The sequence below is a fragment of the Osmerus eperlanus genome, chromosome 21, assembly GCF_963692335.1.
Source record: "Osmerus eperlanus chromosome 21, fOsmEpe2.1, whole genome shotgun sequence".
Classification (NCBI taxonomy): domain Eukaryota; kingdom Metazoa; phylum Chordata; class Actinopteri; order Osmeriformes; family Osmeridae; genus Osmerus; species Osmerus eperlanus.
In genome coordinates, this window is record NC_085038.1 from 4,989,610 (window position 1) to 5,009,586 (window position 19,977).

Below are 19,977 nucleotides of genomic sequence, written 5' to 3' on the forward strand. Positions count from 1 at the left end.
AAACCACCACCAACCTAATAATAATAATCTCTCTCAACCCACTCACTCTATAACCCCTATAACATCTATCACCCTCCCACTTCCCCTACCCACCCCCTCCACCCCTTACCCATCCCCCCATCCAAATCTAAAATTTCCATTTAAAACCCTCCACAAAATATCTATATATATTTATATATTTATATATTATATATATGCTTACCAACCGCACATCATTTCTCCACCCATTCCATCACTACCCTCCACCTTGCCAGAATGACCCTGGGAAGATGGACGAATCGGCCCCTTTACAGAACAGGTAGTTCTCTCCTGCAGACCACACACACACACATACACACCACAGCTCACTGTACAGCAGTTCAAATCATAATCACAAAGTCATATATATCATCTGCTATTGACCTACTTACACCAGATATATCCACCTCTATTAGCATACAACACACAGGTGCACATACTGTACACACATACACACACATACACACACAACACAAACACACACACACACACAATGTGTAGGATCTGGGGCTGTACCTGTGCTGGATCTCACAATCACGCTCATCCTTCTCCTGACCGAATCGAAGGTCAGCACATCCAGCAGCTGGAACCTGCAGCACCACAGTGAAGAGCAGCTTCAACATACAGCCCAAAGCACGCACAACTAGATTGCAGTGTTATCTTTAGCTCCATACTGCAGCGGGCCGTACTGCAAAGCGTCCTGTACCACAGCTCCTAGCGGGGCCGCGGCCACAGAGGCTGCTAAAACCTGGCCAGTGATGCACTGCCCCGGGCTTCACTGTCAGGAGTAATGGGAGGGCTCTCACCTCTCGATCTCGTCCTCCCTATTTAGAATCTCCATGTGGTTGTCCTTCAGTCGGAGATAGGTGAAACCAAGCCTGGAGGGGGACACAAGGGACAGACCATTATTCGTACAGGGGGAGGGAAGGCTTGTGAGTGAGTGAATGAGTGAGCGAGTGACTGAGTGAGTGAGTGAGTGAGTGAGTGAGTGAGCGAGCGAGCGAGCGAGCGAGCGAATGAGCGAGCGAGTGAGCAAGTTAGCGAGTGAGTGAATGGATGAGTGAGTCCATGTGCCCGTACGTCCAGTTCAGTTCAGTCTGCATGTCTGTGAGGCTGCGTGGAGGCCTCACCTCTTCATGCCCTCCACCAGGGCCACCTCGTCGGGCGAGGAGGAGATGTAGAAGGAGGTGGCCTTGCCCTGGTGGAGGCCTTGCTTGATGCCGTCCACCGTCTCCGCCTCCTTCACCTGGACCGTGTGACACAGACACAGAGCCCGGAAGAACAGCTCCTCGCTCTCCTGCATGTCACACACACACACACACGCACGCACAAGATGACGGCACAGGTGGGTCACCTGAGTCCATGGCCCTGGCTCACGCATTTGTTTGTGATACAAGATACCGGGACTAGACACTGATATGCCATCCTGAGAGCGGGTGTCAGTGTCTGGCTTTACTGTTCACCCAGAACATTCTGGAAACGGTTATGGACAGAGTGTTCGCCTTTATGACGCAAACACTCTCTCTCACACACGCACACACGCACACGCACACAAACACCACATACATGCATTAAGGGGCTTCAGTTTTAATTCTATTAGAGGATAAGGGGCTGTATATAGCAGCTTAATCACGTACAGGGGACAGGTGTGTATAGGGGACAGGGGCAATGGGATTGTCTCAGCTTTACTTAACCTCTGTGTTACTGTTACTTTACTGTAACAAGCACCAACTGTAAACAACTGGCTTTGTGAGGAAGGAAAATGTAGCCCAATGTACATAGTGTTTTGAGAAGGGTGGGTGTTTAAACATGTTTCGTCCATCCATCCAGCTATTCATTCAACCATCCACCTATCTGTCTATACACCTAACTCAAAGAAGGTTCTTCCTTCCATCCATCTATTTATCCATCCATCCGTCCATCCACCCAGTCCTGCCTCCATCCATCGATCCACTCACCTTGCCCTCCGGGCCGGGCGATGAGTCGATCATGTCCATGCCCACCGCCCCGGGCATCACCTGACCGTTGCAGACGGCGTGGGGCACGTAGACGTGGCCGTCCACGCAGCACTCGATGAACTCCATGTTGTTCTCCGTCAGGGTGCCCGTCTTGTCCGTGAACACGTACTCCACCTGCAACCACATACCACCTCATGAAGGGAGGAGAGGCAGGTGTGGGTGTTTCTCTGGGAGCTGTCCTGTGTGGGTGTTTCTCTGGGAGCTATCCTGTGTGGGTGTTTCTCTGGGAGCTGTCCTGTGTGGGTGTTTATCTGGGAGCTGTCCTGTGTGTGGGTGTTTCTCTGGGAGCTATCCTGTGTGTGTGTGTGTGTGTGTGTGTGTGTGTGTGTGTGTGTGTGTGTGTGTGTGTGTGTGTGTGTACCTGTCCCAGCTCCTCGTTGAGGTCGGAGGTGTTGACTTGAGCCCTCTCGCCCAGCTCTTCGTCGAACATGTCGTCATCCCACATGATGAAGTAGGAGCCCAGGAACTTCTGCATCTCCACAGTAACGTACATGGAGACTGGGATGATGTAATTAAACAGCACCATGAAGGCCAGGAAGTCTGTGAATGCCCTTATCAACTGGAGAAGGGAAGGGAGGAGAGATTGGTGGGGGGGTTGTATGGATTAGAGAAGGGGGGAAAGAGCGTGAGAAGAAAAGAAAAAAAGCACAAAAGAAAAAATCAAGACTCAGATGACAGGCAGCGGTCAAAGAGGAACAGAGAAATACAATAAAGATTGTAGTCATCATGCGCTAGGAATGTCGCATTGTGGGAGTTGCAGTACTGCCGTACAACGTGTCTCTGCCTCTCGCCGTCGGTCTTGTGGTTGTACCAGGGCTCATCTCGGTCTGGGTTGGCTTGCCATGCATACTTCAGTGCTGTGTTGATCAGAGCCTTGCTGATCAGGATGCATAGGTAGACGATCAGGTAGGCATTCATCGACCTGCGGGGGGCGCCAGAGAACAGAGTGAGACTTCTCAGGAAGCTAAGGGGTTAATACTGAATATGAGAGTGCGCTGATGAGTCCATTGGAAGACATGGAAGTGTGTGTGTGCATTTTTATGTGTGTGTGTGTGTGTACAGGGCTTACTTCTCCACAGCCGAGCGTTTCTGGGATTTGGATTGGTAGTTGAGAGCCATCTTTGTCTCCATGCCAGTGTAGATGGCCACAGCTGGTAGAGAGAAAACCACATTGTAATGGCAAAATGTCTGTTTCCAATTGTCTTCGTACGCCACTTCTTCACGAGGCATATCGCAAGGTTCTGACACGTACGACACGTAATATACACTCAACACAAATATTTGCATGAGATGATTTGGCTCTCACACACGTCACACATCACCTCTCCGATCTTCTCCTCTCTTCCAACTCCTCCTGGCCCACTCTCCTGTCCCTTCTCAACTCCTCCTCTCCTCTAATGTGGGCGCAGTATGTTTCACACTACATTCCTCCCCCACAGTCACTCATTCACAGCGCACAGGCCTCAACTGGCCCAACACACACACACACACACACAGTCTAGACACAGAGCCACATGTCTTGACTGGTAAAGTAGTACCAGTTGCCTGGTGATCTTATCCCATAGCAATCACACATCCCCCACTGCCACCATCCTATAACTGACAGACAACAGATTATGAGTTATCCAAGAAAGTAGGAACCATTAAAGGCCTTACCATAGATGTGCTCTGTGTTTTTTAGTGTGGCTCCTCGGAGTAAAAGGTTCTCTGACCCCAAAGGCCTGTGGACAGACAGATTGGAGAAGAGGGAGGAATGGACCTGGGGACACCTCAACACTAAAGCAGACCACATCTTGAGGTTAATGGTAACTTTCTGGTTATAAATTACCTGGCGATGGGCTCATCTCTGTTCAGATATATATTGATTCTGCCCACAAATCTATGAAAAGAAAGATGGAGTGAGAGAAGGAGAAAGAAAGCGAGACAGACAGACAGAGGACAGGAAATTACTCAGTGTTTGTGGGGCGGGGGGGGGGGGGGGAGTGGGCATGTGCATTGGTTGTCGTGACAGCCTGCGGTGCAGCTCTGGGCTGTGTCTTGCAGAGAGACCTGCAGACTCACTTGTAGAGGTCTGGCTGTGGTTGTTCACATTCAATGGTGGCCTGCAGGGTGTCCATGTCTTCCTCTGTGCTGAAGGCCTTGGTGTCCTGCACTGCATAGTAGGTCTTGGTGTGGTCCAGGACAGGAGAGAGGAGGGCACGGGGAGGACAGGGTCAGGGTTAGTCAATATACACACACATGTACATATCAGTACACTACACGTGTTAAACACAACTCATACACCAACACCACCCTCCAGTCATGGAATATGACATTTCCTTCCCACCCTGACACCCCTCCCCCTCCCTCCGCCCCCACCTTGTGACTGGACCCCCTTCCCCAGTCCCTCTGCCCCCACCTTGTGACTGGACCCCCTTCCCCAGTCCCTCTGCCCCCACCTTGTGACTGGACCCCCCTCCCCAGTCCCTCTGCCCCCACCTTGTGACTGGACCCCCCTCCCCAGTCCCTCTGCCCCCACCTTGTGACTGGACCCCCCTCCCCAGTCCCTCTGCCCCCACCTTGTGACTGGACCCCCCTCCCCAGTCCCTCTGCCCCCACCTTGTGACTGGACCCCCCTCCCCAGTCCCTCTGCCCCCACCTTGTGACTGGACCCCCCTCCCCAGTCCCTCTGCCCCCACCTTGTGACTGGACTCCCCATCCAGGCTGGCGGTGGTGACGAAGCAAGTCCCATCCTCCCGACTGGAGGAGAGGAGGACCAGGTCACATGGGAAGGTCTCATCCTCCTTCACCAGCACCACATCTCCTACCTGCAGAGGGAGGAAGGGAGGAGGGAGGAGGGGTGAGGGAGGGAGGGAGGGAGGTGTGAATGGAGGGAGAAAGGGGGAAGGACAGAAAGATGGTGAAATGGGGAAAGAAGAGGAGAATTGTGAAGAGAAAGGGAAAGAAGAGAAAAAACATCTATTAACATACATTTTATGTCAGTAGAAATTAGTACTTACAACTCATTTGAACATTTAAAAACACTGATCACAGTGGAATTGCCAAAGCAACATTGAATACAGCGCACATAAAAGACGGTTTCTTATATTCATAGGTATCAATAATGCTGAAGCACTCACATCCTATTAATCATTTGTTTTCATTATACGCCTGTGTGTGTTACAGAATCAAATAGTCTACTCTATTTATAGAGTAGCTATAGCTATAGTTTAGACGCAGGAAAATACCAACCATTGCCAACAAACACGCTCTAAGAAGTCTTTCTGGCTCTCTTTCATCTAAGCTCCTACTGTAGATATACACACACAGGCTCCCAGACTCCTGCTATCTCCCTCCAACAGCCCAACAGGTGGATAACGTCAATCCTCACTAGTAAACGGATAAGGCTTTGCAATTCAGAGAAAAGCGATGCCAAAAACCTGTCCTTAAAAAGACAGGATAAACCGTTGGTAAATTTAAAAGGCTGTCTGTCCATTGGGGGTGTCAGAATGCCTGTCTGTTTGTGTATCAGAGTGCCTGACGGTCAGTCTGTCAGCGTGACATCGTCGTAGCGACGGGCCGATGCCAGAAGCGTGGCCCACGTACCCTGAGATTGCGGCTCTGCTTGCGAATCACCTTCCCATGCTGCACCACGAGGACGGGACACTGGTTGATGGAGTTGTCCGCCTTGTGTCTGAGCCAGTCCTCATAGCCCTGGATGCAGGCGGGGGGGGGGGGGAGATGAAGAGAGTAAAGAAGAAAAAGGGAGTTAATGACTAACTGCAGTCCCCAAATCAACTACAGAGAGAGGGGGAGGGAGGAAGAGAGAGAGAGTGTGTGTGTGTACTGTGCGTGTGTGAGTCACCTGTTTGATGGCTGTGACAGTGATGACAAAGAATAAAGGCAGTCCACTGGTGATGGGACTGGTGGGTGTGTCAATGATCAACTAGAGAGAGAGATACACCAATCAGCCGTGTACATACACTATGCTGTAGAACTCATCTGTTGCGTTAAAGTTTTGCAAGCATTACTGGTTTTGCCTAACACTCATACATCTCACCTGTACAAGGAATATGATAAGAAAGTAAAAATTTGCAATCCTCCTAAACTGCTCGAACAAATTCTTCGGTATGAAATTCCAAAACGTGTACTGTAAATGAGGAAGAAGAATTATGAATGACCTATATTAGAACATTTATCATTATGCACTTAATCCAAAGATTTGTCACACAGTTACTTATTCATGATGCTATTTGTATGCCTGTAGGTCATGTTTCAGATGTCCCAAACTCACCTTGGAGGAGACAATGCGGTTGTCGGGGTAACGCTGGGGGATGTAAGCCTCTGCTCCGGGTGGGGGCTCCTTGTGAGCAATGTACACTGTCCTGTTGTCCACCCAGTTGTCCTCCCCGGTACACTGCACAAGAGGTCAGAGGTTCAAAGGTCAAATTGCTGGTTAATAGTGGCCAATGAATAGATTATTGTGACACCCGTAGTAGTGCTAACTGTGGATTGGGACTTCACACACACACACCGGCACACACACACACACAGGTGAGTTAGGGCTCTGACTCATCTGTTGGCCTTAAACTTGACATTGTATCTTCCAACGGCACGCCTGTTCTACACACTATGACACACACACACACCTATGTCATTGTGCTATTACGGTAGACATGATGTCATGTTTAAGGTGGGAAACGCTCTAAACTGGAGTGGAAATCATTGGAAAGCATAGATCTTAACTAATAAAAAGCAGTACTGTATAAATGCTTCGTTAACACAGCATAAAGACAATTTGTGATTCCCTTTGCAAAATGAGTTTCAATTAAATCTATTAAAACACACTGAAACACATTAGATACAAGGGAACACAATGTTCCAGAACCAGTTTCTGCTTCTTTTGATGTGATCTAAGAGTGTTCCTCTTTTGTTTCTGAGAATTATAAATGTAATATAACTCAGTATGAGCTCACAGTTCAAACCTCAGTTTAGCTCTTGGACTAGTTGTGCCACATTCATTAGCTGTTACCCAACATTCAACACACCACAATGGATGAACTAATGCAATCTTTCACCATTGTATTACTGTTAACTGTTGCAATATTTATTTAGCGATTGCTTCCATATTGAAAGGTAGGGAAGTTAGAGAGGCCTGAAAGTAATCATTGTTGTGTGCAGAATCGAACATAATTTGATCACACATCCATTAACCTCATTTGTCATTATAATCTAGGACTACTTTGGAAATGTATGTTTTTAAGTTTCATAGTGTCTTGGAATCAATGTATGATTTGTAGCATTTATATATACTATTATGAAGTCATGTGAATCAATAAGCCAATCAAAACTCAATAAATCAACCAAAAGCATTTCCAGTGAATTTGACACTATCTGAATATTTGCATAAATGTGAAGGCAGTAATGTGTTATCGTTTTATTTTGAACACTGCACACTATAACTAGAGAGCTGTACTCTCTTGCTTTCCCATCAGCTGCTAACTCCAGACTTCCAGGTAATAGTGAATGACTAACTGTCCTCTTCACTGAATGAGAGCTCTGGTTACCCTGGCTGCACAAGCATGCTATTGTCGTCACTGAAGAAGACAGATCCAGAGACTGAACAAAGAGAGCACACACACACACACACACACACACACTGATGATCGCATACAGGCTGCTGTATATTTGGGAGCCACCAGGTAACAAATATCTCCTCCTGCCTCTCTCAGTATTGTAGTGGCTTATGGATGAGCTGTGTGTGTGTGTGTGTGTGTGCTTGTGTGTGTCCTGAGCCTTGGTAAGCAGACCTAATCCTCTCTGCTACTGTGTGAGGACAGGGCCTTAGGACTGTCTTTATCATCCTATTGTATGTCTCTCTCCCTTTTACGCTGTCTCTTTCTGTCTCTCACCCTCTCTCTCTCTCTGTTCCAGCACAACAGTATTGATGCAGTATCACTCTACTGCACGCTGTCAGCCCTCTGCCAGTTAGGGTTAATGATGTTGTCGTTGTTAATGTTGCTGCTGACAGAACTCCCCCTGAGTACAGATACAGTAAAGGGATCTATGTACATGCTAAAGACAAAGTTGAACAGCAAAGTTAATTCCGACTTCACATTAAGGCCCATGCTGCTTAATAAGTATTCATATGAACTGAACACCAGAAACTCCCCTAAAGTGTGCTCCCGATATGAAATACAGCAGAAGTGATGACCATGAGGCCATCTTGTATATTTACTCACACACACACACAAACACACAGACACTGCTGTAATGAGAGGTGACAGTAATCCCCGGCTGGTGAATGGGATTGGGTTGCAGATACGCCATGGCCCACTTTCCAGACCCGGTCTTTTAGGGTTAAGTCAGTGCATGCGCCTCCTCCACCCATCCCTGCATCCTCCAGCCTCCACCTCTACTCAGGTTACCCTCGCTCCCGTCAAGTCTCCAGACCCACACAGCTATTTTTAACCCCTGTCAGTAAGTATGGGGGTGGGGGGGCTGGGGGCGTTACCTGGGTGGCTACGGAGCCTCTGATTGAGCCTCTATTGAGCCTGTATACAGCCTGTATTGAGCTCGTATACAGCCTGTATTGAGCTCGTATACAGCCTGTATTGAGCTCGTATACAGCCTGTATTGAGCTCGTATACAGCCTGTATTGAGCTCGTATACAGCCTGTATTGAGCTCGTATACAGCCTGTATTGAGCTCGTATACAGCCTGTATTGAGCTCGTATACAGCCTGTATTGAGCTCGTATACAGCCTGTATTGAGCTCGTATACAGCCTGTATTGAGCTCGTATACAGCCTGTATTGAGCTCGTATACAGCCTGTATTGAGCTCGTATACAGCCTGTATTGAGCTCGTATACAGCCTGTATTGAGCTCGAAAGCTCAAGGGGAGGCATCAGGGTCTGAACCCTGACCTAACCAGACCCTAGGAAGACCGCTCTCTGTGCTCGATTACCAGCCTGCGCTCAGCATGCCACCGCCTTAGACACATTTGGACAGTACCACTGAGGATAAACAAGTTTGTGGTATCTCTCCAGTTCCCCGTCTATCCACTGCAGGCTTCTCTAGAGAGGAGATAGTATTATGATCTGCAGTACAGTGTGGCCTGTGGGTGAGGAAGAGAGGGTGGGTGAGAGCAGGTTGTGGCCCACGTGTCCTGCCAGTGATGGAGGAGAGGAGAAGATGTGGAGAGGCGGAGAGGGAGAGCGGCAGTCTGAGCGTTCAATCAGCAGACGACAAGGAACAGCTGTGAGCTGCTCTCCTCTCTCTTTCTCTTTTTCCCATGTATCTCACTTTCACACATACACGCTGACACACTTACGCGTTTTGCCTTCCACTCACACTCAGTCTCTGTGTGTTTCACAAATATATCTGCCTTCTGTTTGTCTTTCCTCCCAACTCTCATTTGATCTTTTTCTGGTCGATAGGGAAAGAGATAGAGGCAGAGCGTTTCAGACAAGCGCATAAGAGAGAAAGGGAGAGAAAGACAATCACATTCAAGACACAGGATTTCAACTCCTCCAATCAGAAAGCAGATCAGTCAAGTCTGAACATGTAATCACTAGGCAGATCTGATCTGGTTGACTAACTGAGATGTTCCTTCTTTCCCTGATGGAAAACAGCGCTCTTAGCATGTTTGAATCAGTCAAAGCACTGGGCTCGAATGTCACATTCATCGATCTGGGGGATTCTGAGTTCTTGGTTTACTTCTAGGAACAAGTGTTTGTGTGTGTATGTGTGCGTTTGAGTGAGTTGGTGAGTGAGTGTAGAGGGGGCCAGTAGTAAACAGTTGGAACACTATCCTTGTCTGTAGTGCAGAATGTATGCAGGCATTTATGCTGATAGAACACAGAGGGGAAGTGGGTGCACGAGATGGAGAGAAGCGATACAGAGAGAAAAAGAGAGAGAAGCTTGGATTTTGCTGAGATCCTGCCAACACGCTCACCCACACACTCTTGGTATGTTTCAACCTTTCTTCTGTTTCCCTCTCTCCTTCTCCATCTCTCTCTCCTTCTCCCTCTCTCCCACTCATCCTTCTCTCCACCTGCCTCCAATTCCACTCCAGAAAATGCACATCCTGTTACTACTTGGCAGTTTAGTCTATGTGTGTGTGGGAGGGGGTGGAAGGGGGGGGGGGCGACTCAACTCTACAAATACCAGTCAGTCAGTGTTAGAGATGTGTTCAATAGGTCTGTTATTCTTGAAAGCTTTAGTATATTGGAGAGGTGTTTAACTCCCAACTCCCAGCTATCACGCTGTCTAGTTTGGTGTCCTTTTCTCATCTGACAGTTCTGTTGATGCTGTTTGTGTGTTCTGTGTTTTCATGCCTGGCGGTTTCTATGTGTCTGCGTCTGGCTGTGTTTGTGTCCTGTCAGAGTCTGTGGCTGTGATCAAGAGTGGGTTTTTGGGTGGGTGATATCCATGCTCTGCAGTCTCATTCATCAGGATCTTGGAGCCAAAACAGATCCTGAATGAGTTCTCCCAGGTAATGTATGTTTAACCTTGTTGGTGTCTCTGCCCTCACTCTCTCTTTCTTTCACTCATTCTTTCATACTCCATCGCTCCCTCCATCTCTCTCTCTCATTCACTCATGCTCTCTCTCCCTCTCTCCCTCCATCGCTCTCTCTCTCTTCCTCCATCTCTCTCTCTCTTTCTCCATCTCTCTCTCTTCCTCCATCTCTCTCTCTCTTCCTCCATCTCTCTCTCTCTCTCATTCACTCATGCTCTCTCTCATACACCTATTTTATCTCTCAGCCCATGGCAGAGCGATAAGCTGACAAACATGTTATCGATTACATTTGAGCCCCTTCGAATTTCTCCAGTTAAGTGACGCATTTATAAGGGCCCTGTCTGCATTTAATCAAATCAGACTGTGTGGATTAGTCTGCCAACTGCCATTTGGATGCAACATGAGTATTATGAGACCTGTTCTATTCTTGAGGGTTTAATCTCACTTGGTGCTGTGTCAGGTTTCGGAACGAGGGCATATTTATAGGTAAAAAGGAAAACATTGCTGAGAGGGGGCGGGGCCAAATCAATAAAAACCTTTGGCTATTGGACCAACGCTGCTTTCTTCCTGTCTGCTACGCTCACTTAGAGAGCTCATCGACTTTCCTCTGCTCTCAGTGGTCTCTTCCTTTGCACGCTGCTTCCCTTTGAAAACCTGAGGTTTGCCCGGCTTGTGCGGGTAGTCACTAAAGGATTTATTTAGCCTGAGACCTTTTCCCATAATCCTTTGTGTGCATTTTTCTCTGGATGGCCTCTTTTGTATTCCAGGAAACAGAAGCTGACTAACTCTAAAAGAATGTAGGGGAGTGTACGCAATACTATGAGTGTGTGTTTGTGTGTGTTTGTATTGGTTTTTGTATGTGGAAGGCAGGCTCAGCAACTTTGTAAGAGCGGCTCACCGGCCCACAAACAGGAAGTACTACAGTTGACCACCCTTCCCCCATCCCCCCACTTTCTCCCCACCTAGGAGAAAGAGCGAGAGGGATAGAAAGGAGAGGTTGAGTGTGTTAATATTTGATGTGTTCAGCAGAGAGCATCAGCAGAGATGCAGGCTTCTTATCGACAGCCACAGGGGAGTTAGGGGTAGGGGGGGGGGGTGGTTAAATATCAACCCTGCACTCTCCAGGATGTGCCTACTAGCCCGTTCACCTCGAGCGAAAGACAGAGCGAAGGAGAGAGTGAGCGACAGAGCGAAGGAAAGAGACAGAGTGATCAGATCGTGATCTAACAGTACTGACTGACTTTTCTGTCGCCCTGACTGCTGTACAGAAATACACACACCTCCCCTGTCACGACACAACCCTTATCTGACCCTCACAACAGGGGGTGTCCGTCTCCACGTCATAGCTTTTGTCCCACCTCGGCGACCGAGCCTGTTACTACAGTGACACAACCATTCTCCTTCAACACTCAACAAGCGACGGGGCTCGTAAAATGGTCGTCGAGACAGAGCCATGGAACAATGGGTCAAGCGGCTGACGAAGAGGCGCTCTGATAGGAGGGACCAGGGGTGATAACGTCATGCCCATGCTGAGGTGGGGAGATAAGGGGAATCTCTGCTGTCCTTCCCCAGGACCATCAGTTCCCCTCCAGCTTTAAATACACACTCACAAAGAAGAGACAATATCATTGTTCCCCAGGTGACAAGTGGAACATACTGCCGCTAAACACGAGGCAAAGTGAGTTTGTTTGAATGTGTGTCTGTGTGTATGTATGCATTTCCCAGCATGGGTGTGTGTGTGAGTGTAGGCCTGTCTAGGCTGGTCGCCCTAATGCGGTAGAGATTTGGAAAGGAATGCACTGCCAGACGAGAAAGAAAGAAGTCAAGGAGAAAGGGATTTACATCCTGGACTAACTAAACAGTCTGCAAGAAGTCCCTGCTTCTCTGTTTGTCTGGTTCCCAACTGTGGTTTGTCTTCAGATCACCATCAGTCTGTCTAGCCAAAGAACCAAACAGATTCATGCGACAGTACAAAAGACAGGAATGTCTCAGTGAAAGGCCAGCCGCCTGAGGACAGGGAGAGTTCCCCAGTGTCATGCACACTGGAGAGGCTCCACGCAACATTTAGCAACTGAAACAAACTAAAACTGTCTGTCCATCCATCAGTCCGTCTGTCCGTCCATCTGCTCCAGGGCCCCGCGTCCGTGCAGGTGAGCTGCCGCCTCCGTACAGCGTGCCGCGGCGGGCCCCCATGCCGTGGGGATGCGTCGCTCCTCTTGCTGGATCTCTGGCTGCGTCTAGATGCCTGACTCACAGATGACACCCCAGCTGTGCCCTCCATCTGCCTGCGTCTTGTGCTGCCTGGCCCCGGTCCTGCCTGGAGGTGAACAGGCCTTGCAAACTAGCTAAGATTGATCCCTCCCCCCCCCCCACACACACACACACACACACAAGCACGGACACACACAAATGTACACAGCAACCTGCAGTCAAGCTTCTCCAACTAAGCCGTGTTGCTAGTGAATGAACATACCCCAGTATCAGGCATACAGGATACACTATGAGGCATGCACACATTCACTACATGGGCAGGCATGTGCATGCATGCCAGTAAACCAAAATACCAGTATCTTAACAGTGCTGTATTCTGCAGCATTATGGTGTTTTAATGCTTAATCTATAATACACTGTAGCTCCTCGCTAAATCTGAAAACGGGAGGGGGGGGCCACTCTTTGCCATGTGTGCAATGCCAGAACAGCTGTGTGTGTGTGTCTGTGTTTATGTGTGTGTGTGTATTCACCCGCCCAGATGTGCAGCAGAACTCTGCTATAAACACAAACATAGGGGCGGGGGAGGGGGGGAGGGGGGGAGGGGGTGCAGATGAGATGACATCGAAGTAATCGGGTAAACCCTTCAGAGCAGACCGATGGGGTCCAGCCTGGATGACCGAGTGCCCCGGGGTCTTTAGAGATCTCACATGCCAGTCACGTTTGGAAAATGTGACCGCCCGTGCTGTTAAATCTCTCTCTCTCACACACACACACACACCGTCTGCCTGGTCCCCTCACGAGCTTTATGCTGAATAATCTCAGTCTGTGCTATGTGTGCCTGTGTGTGTGCTTGTGTTGTTCAGCAATGTAATTGATTGATTGTCCTCACCTGCCCTTATTGTGAAAAAACACTTCGAGAGCGTAGGTAGAAAGAGAGAGGACAACTGAGGCCGAGCAGGAGAGAGAGGGACAGAGAAAGAGGGGAACAGAGGCAGGCAGAAAGAGATTGCTAGAGAAAAACAGAGGCAGAAAAAAGGAGAGAGAGGCAAGGGTTAACAGTGAGGTGAGAGATTAGATATTCCATGAATCAGAATACACAGTATGACTGAATATTCTAGGCTCCACTGCCAATCTGTATTGTGGTTCTGTACTAATTGAAAGATGGAGCGTGGGGTTGGTAATTATCCATCTGCTACAGTAATACAATTTCCTTTGGTTCCTGCCCTGACCTCTCTACTACACACCACAGTGGCCAACTGATAGTGTGTGTGCATGTGTGTGTGTTTGCACACACCTGCTAGAGTGTCTGTTATGTAGACAAACCAGGCAGAGAGTTTCAGCCTGTTGAGCTTCTACAGACAGTCTTGTATTACACACTCAGACCAAGCCCAGCACTGGAATGCACACTTCAGCATAGCAAACAGTCCCAGCATCCACTGCACATGCTCTCAAGACAACAACAGACACTTCCTCTAATCCACTTGACAGATGAGTGCATAGTTACAAGTTGGCATGTGATATGATATGACCATCTTCACGATTTATTCTAGTTTGGCGTGTTTAAGTGTCCATACAGTTGCTGGGCTCAGAACTGTCTGGCTGTTCTCCACAGAAGCAGCCGCAGGGGCCCGTGTCAGCAGCCCTGAGGTGTCGAGAGGGGAGAGCTCATCACTACTTTCCGTTTTCGAAATGCAGCGGGAACGAACGACCCGCTTGAACCTCCTTCTTTTTTCTAAGGGGGTCAGCAGAGCAACTGTTTCAGCTACGCTCGCCTGGAAGTTAGAAGAAAACAGAGGAGGGGGATGGAGCTATCGTTCTTTCTACATGCTGATACAACAATCGTCCGCTCCCGCATTCATCCATTACACTGCGGCAACTGGCAAACATGATCTATTGCTATAATTACATCATAATTACACAAGGTCACGCAACGTGTTTGTTTTTTTATCAGCCGAAACAGATGTCAAGCCGAGCCACATCAGCATTAATACCCCGGCACGGTTGTCTCTTTACAGGAAAGGCCTAATCTAAACCACTACCAGGTAAAGTTTTGTAATTACATTGACATGACCAGATCACCTTTAAATACCTGACATGTAGCCTACACATCCGTGGGTGAGTAGAAGCCTTCTCAAAGTCCATGACATGCTGGTATGTCTACCTTAACACCTTACAGTGTGGGATTGTCTTCATTAATGTGCAATCTTGCACATTGCACAAACACAAAAGCTTGATTGCTATTGCCTGCATGGACAAATGGAACCAATGTCCTGTTACCACCTTTGCCATTGGCAACCACAGTAAAAGCTCAAGTATTTAAAACATATTTTCTTATAATTTAAAAGTATTTTTTGACTGGGTCTGCGCTTTGTTTGGTGATTGATTGTACCTGGTTAAATAAAACCAATGGTCCGTACTCTTCCCACCTGACACGTTAGCCAGACCAGAGCAATCGCCACAGAAAAGCATCTGGACGCATCAGACACCAGTCAGAGGAGTCGTGTCTGAGTGCTGAATCATTCTCTGGGTCTTATTAATAGAGCCCAGTAGAAGCACAGTAGAGTAGGACAGGAAGTATGTTCCGGCACCTCCCTCTCCACCCCTCCAGGGACATCCACCGTCCACTGTCCCATAAATCACCCAGCCAGCTCCTCCTTCCTGCCTTTGTCCTCTCTAGGAAGCCATACCACGTCACACGGCTAGGAGAGAGGGGCAGAAATGGACCGAGAAAGAGAACGAGAGCATAAAAATGTGACGCATCGGTCCTGGCTCTGTCTCAGGGGTGCAGGTTGTACAAGGTGGACATACAATACTGTAAGATTTACAGTAGAGCATCCACCATCCCACCTCGAGTGCAGTCCCATCTGTGGGACTGCGGTGTGATTAAGCCTGGTAAGTGTTCTGATTGATAAGAGGACTTGGCAGGGGTGAACTCTCTCCGTTTCCAGACACCAGCTGAGAGACTGAAATAGTGCACCAGGAAAATGGCACAGGCACACAAACAAATGGAAAAACAAGTACATGCACAGGACACGTAGCAGGAACACAGGTTGTAGTTTGCGAAAAACACAAATCCATGTGCACACATGCAAACACACTGCCACACACACAGCCACACACACACACACACACTGCCACACACACACTGCCACACACACACACACACACTGCCACACACACACACACACACTGCCACACACACACACACACACTGCCACACAACACCTTAGTCTGAGGATGAATGTTTTGCAGGAGGTTAGGTGTTGTAGAGCAGTGAGCCAAACCCAAACTGACCCCAGGGTAAAGAAGTGTTGTAAGTGTGAAGTACGTGTGTGGTTGTGTGTTGTGTGTGAACCAGACTCATTAGCCAAGTTCCAGTCATTTGGGCTTTTACATCTGATCACAAAATAGTCCTGAGTCATTGCTGTCTTTAGGGATGCAGACGAGAAAACACATTAAAACTACTCTGGACAGGAAGGAATACTGTATATGTTGTTGTCATGTGTGTGTGTGTGTGTGTGTGTGTGTGTGTCTTTGTGTGTGTGTGTGCGGAGCCAGGGAGATGTATTCTGTTGGAGAAGGGGAGGATGATGTGGGAAAGGAGACGGAATGATTCTCCACAGTAGTCAGAACTCAATTTAATGATTGGGCAGAAAAGATGAATCTACCTTTCTCCAAGTCTTCCCCTTTCTGCTTTGTATTCTCTTCTGGATCTTTTCATTTCTGTCTGGACTCTCTGCCTTGTCTTCCAAACACTCCTCGTCCATCATCGATTTAGAGAGGGTGAATTACAGTTAAGCACCACGTTGATGGAACCACTGACATGAATGCTTCAGCACAAAGTGTGTGTGTCTGTGTGTGCGTTAGCGTGTGTGTGAGTGTGTGCACGTGCTTGAGTGCTCTCAAAGGTTTAACATGGTGTATGTGAGAGCAGTAAAACTCTGGCTGCTAGTCTCCTAGTCACATGCCCAATCTGTGACTTCCTCGAACAAGCTCCTGTTGTCCTCACACACATCCACACACACATCCATCCACACACACATCCATCCACACACACAAACACACACGCAGGGTAGCCTGTGGAATGCAATGGACCAGGCTGCAGTGACATCAGCAACATACAGCCCCCCAGTCATGTGATGTGGAACTACTGAAATCAGATGACCCCTCTCACTGGGTCAGAGACCTCGAGATGCCTGTAGGATTACGAAGCCTCTGGAACTGGGCTCAAAGCTGCATTTTTTGATTTTTTTTTACTTCATGGCTCTCAAAGACAGTGACATGGATTGGGGTTGGGGGGTTAGTTGGATAAAGAGGGAGAGAGAGAGAGAGAGAGAGAGAGAGAGAGAGAGAGAGAGAGAGAGAGAGAGAGAGAGAGAGAGAGAGAGAGAGAGAGAGAGAGAGAGAAAGAGACGAAGAGACGTCAATGTATCTCCTCGCTGTCAAGACGAGGACCTGTCTGTGGTACTCTGTCTCTGTCTCTATCCACCTCTAGCATCCCTATGTTCCCCAAACAGACTTTTCTATCCACCTCTAGCATCCCTATGTTCCCCAAACAGACGGAAAGCTACAGTACACCCCCATAAAACATTCAGCAGCCCAACCCTTGTCGGACCAAAAATACCCCTGTCAACCATGTTGGTAAGGGCTAACTTGACATGTTTTGCACCCTTCTTCCTTATATTCTGTCAAGGTTGTAAAACAGTGTGTTGCATCAGTGTCCTGTGACCATGTGACTTGTGGTAAAACAGGGTTGTTGGTTGGAGCGCTTCAAATCCAGTTCAAATGGGAGCCCACACACACAGACATAGAGGCGTAGCGATGCTAGGCTGTGCAGGCTCCCTGTGCCTCAGGCTTCTCCTGCCTCTAAACGTCTGCATCAATCTGTGGGCACTGCACAAACACTCACCACATCACTGATACTGAGAGGTGCTCTTTGGCAGCCAGAAATCCTAAAATAAAACTCCACACCGGCCTATATCAGCCTTTATCTGTGGTAAAAAGAGATCAAAGAGGAAGACTTAGAGAAATAGAGACACAAACTATAGATTTGTTGTGGAAAGGTGATTTTGGGTGACAGAGAAGTCTAGAAAAGAAAGGGTCAAAGTTGAGTCCAGTCGCTGCCCAAGGATTAGGGCCAGATAGGGATACAATGTTGGTGGTTTACCTCAGAAAACCCCTGTTAAAGCATTTTCAGTGTTCCACTTGTCTATCCTTCAGCAGCTGATCACAAAGCACCCAGAGGCAATATCGTTCTAGTAACCTCTTTGATTTAATTCTTGCTCCATCACCCCCATTACAGTGCTACCTCTCAGCCTCTCTCCATCTCTTGCTCTCAGTCCCTCTCAGCCTCTGTCTCTCTTTCTCCCTCATCTCTCTCTCTCTCTCATCCTCCTCTCATTATCAGGGCAGTAACTCACTCTCGGTGTCCTTATAATGGCTCCCACAGAAGTGCAGTGTAATGCCTTTCCTCCTGCAGTCGTTTGTTCTGGGAGCGTGTTGAATCGCGACACCTCCCTGGCAGGGCCCACAGTGACACGGCGTTCTGCCAGCATCTGACCTGCTGCCAAGACCTGGTCCTCCTGACAGCACGAGGGTACGAGGCTTACACATCATCACTCAAGGTTGCCTACAGGTAGTCCAGAGCCAGCTTGCGGATCAGGACACCAGTGTCTCTAGTCACTTAGGCCTAAAAAAAAAACTGTACCCACCCGCTGACGAACCACCTGTTATTCAAATCTATAGAATCCAAGAAGTGTCCAGAAAACAGTGATGAGGACGCGTAACGCCAGGCAGATGTTTAAAAGGGCATGGATACCTGTAGTAACATGTTGTCTCTCTTTTCAGGAAGACATTGTGAGAGTCCATCGGATATGGTTGTCTTCTGAGTACGCCTGCTCGCCCCCCTGGTCAGATCCCCTGGTCAGATCCTCTGGTCAGATCCCCTGGTCAGATCCCCTGGTCAGTGCGCTGCTCCAAGCGCAGACTCTCACTGTTTCCTCAAACAGGATGCTGGACTCTCTGAGGAAGACTGATCTGGCCAGTCAGGTGCTCCTCCTTCCGATTCCGTTGCAGGTTTAGCCAATTAGAAGCGTGGTTTCTTCTCGTTCCACTTGTTAGCGCTCAGCAGTCAGCTGTCTGTCTCATGGGGACATCTTATAGATGAAGAGATGCGTTCCAAGAATCCTGATTGGGTCCCTGGTGTGACCCCCGCTGCCTCAGTCACATGCCGATCAAATTATCTCTCTGGAGAGAAACCCCTCAGTCTTGAAACTTAGTTGATCTATCTCTCTCCATTCATCAACATTCTGTCCAACATGCCATTATCTCTTCCACCCCTCTCGCTCATTTTTGTTGTTGTTTACTGCACCTTTTCTTTAAAACTCTCTCTACCTTTGATTAAGAAGACTGTTTATTAATTATCCCTCAATTGAAGAAACATTTATAGATATATATCTATATATGTTTTCTTTGTAATGCTTAGTCATTGTGATGGTGAAGCTTCCAGCCTGACCCAGGACCTGGTGTGTTAGATCAGCTTGTGACTCCTAATCACCCATCTTCCTGTTCCATTAAACCCCAGACTGCTGAGGCAGATCACACACTCATTTCCCGCTCCAGCGACGGAGGAGGAAAGGGGTTGGGACACAAGAGAGGCTGTTTTTGGACGTATGAATCCTGCTGTCCTTGCCTGTCATGTTGGGGATGGGACGGTGTGCTCTCTCTCTCTCTCTCTCTCTCTCTCTCTATCTATCTCTCTTTTTTCTCACCTAGATAAAATACACCCGCACCTGTTCGCTCTGCGTTACCTTCCTGTCAGATTGAAGATAGAGGAGCCAGGCGGTGCCCTTTGATGTTCGCCCGTTGCTTTTCAGTCCTTCTTTCCCTCCATCTCTGTGTCTTATTCTCATTCTTCATTCATTCATTTTTGTCCACCCATAGCTCCTTGTTTTGTTTTTTTCTTCCTTTTTCTATCACTAGCGAGCTTGGCAGCTCCTCAAAATGTAAACCTAAAGAATCTCTCCCATTATTCTCACACTTGACTTCACAGCCCCATCAAACTGACACACGGTCATCCACCGCATCATGGTGATTACATCACCACTGGATACCATGCGAGAAGCCTCCCCAGCTCTCCTCTGATCAATGCAGATAGAGTGGCTCCTATGGCCTTTCACGGGCCAGATCAATGAAACTGCAATGGGCCAACCCCCCCTCCCTCCCAGATACAG

The 19,977-nt window shown here is 48.3% G+C and overlaps 1 protein-coding gene across 1 annotated transcript in view; it reads right to left on the reverse strand.

Annotated features, from left to right (window-relative positions):
- atp11a (ATPase phospholipid transporting 11A) overlaps positions 1-19,977 on the reverse strand; it is a 38,361-nt gene that overhangs the window by 13,150 nt on the left and 5,234 nt on the right. Inside the window, exons 2-18 of the mRNA XM_062446559.1 lie at positions 6,310-6,432; positions 6,076-6,165; positions 5,881-5,961; positions 5,622-5,729; positions 4,715-4,843; positions 4,098-4,201; positions 3,865-3,915; positions 3,693-3,757; positions 3,106-3,187; positions 2,808-2,958; positions 2,398-2,595; positions 1,977-2,150; positions 1,149-1,315; positions 825-896; positions 535-608; positions 247-309; positions 5-30 (exon numbers count right to left, since the gene is read on the reverse strand). Of these exons, the coding sequence (XP_062302543.1) occupies positions 5-30; positions 247-309; positions 535-608; positions 825-896; positions 1,149-1,315; positions 1,977-2,150; positions 2,398-2,595; positions 2,808-2,958; positions 3,106-3,187; positions 3,693-3,757; positions 3,865-3,915; positions 4,098-4,201; positions 4,715-4,843; positions 5,622-5,729; positions 5,881-5,961; positions 6,076-6,165; positions 6,310-6,432 (1,758 nt within the window). The remainder of the gene's footprint in view (positions 1-4; positions 31-246; positions 310-534; positions 609-824; positions 897-1,148; positions 1,316-1,976; positions 2,151-2,397; positions 2,596-2,807; positions 2,959-3,105; positions 3,188-3,692; positions 3,758-3,864; positions 3,916-4,097; positions 4,202-4,714; positions 4,844-5,621; positions 5,730-5,880; positions 5,962-6,075; positions 6,166-6,309; positions 6,433-19,977) is intronic.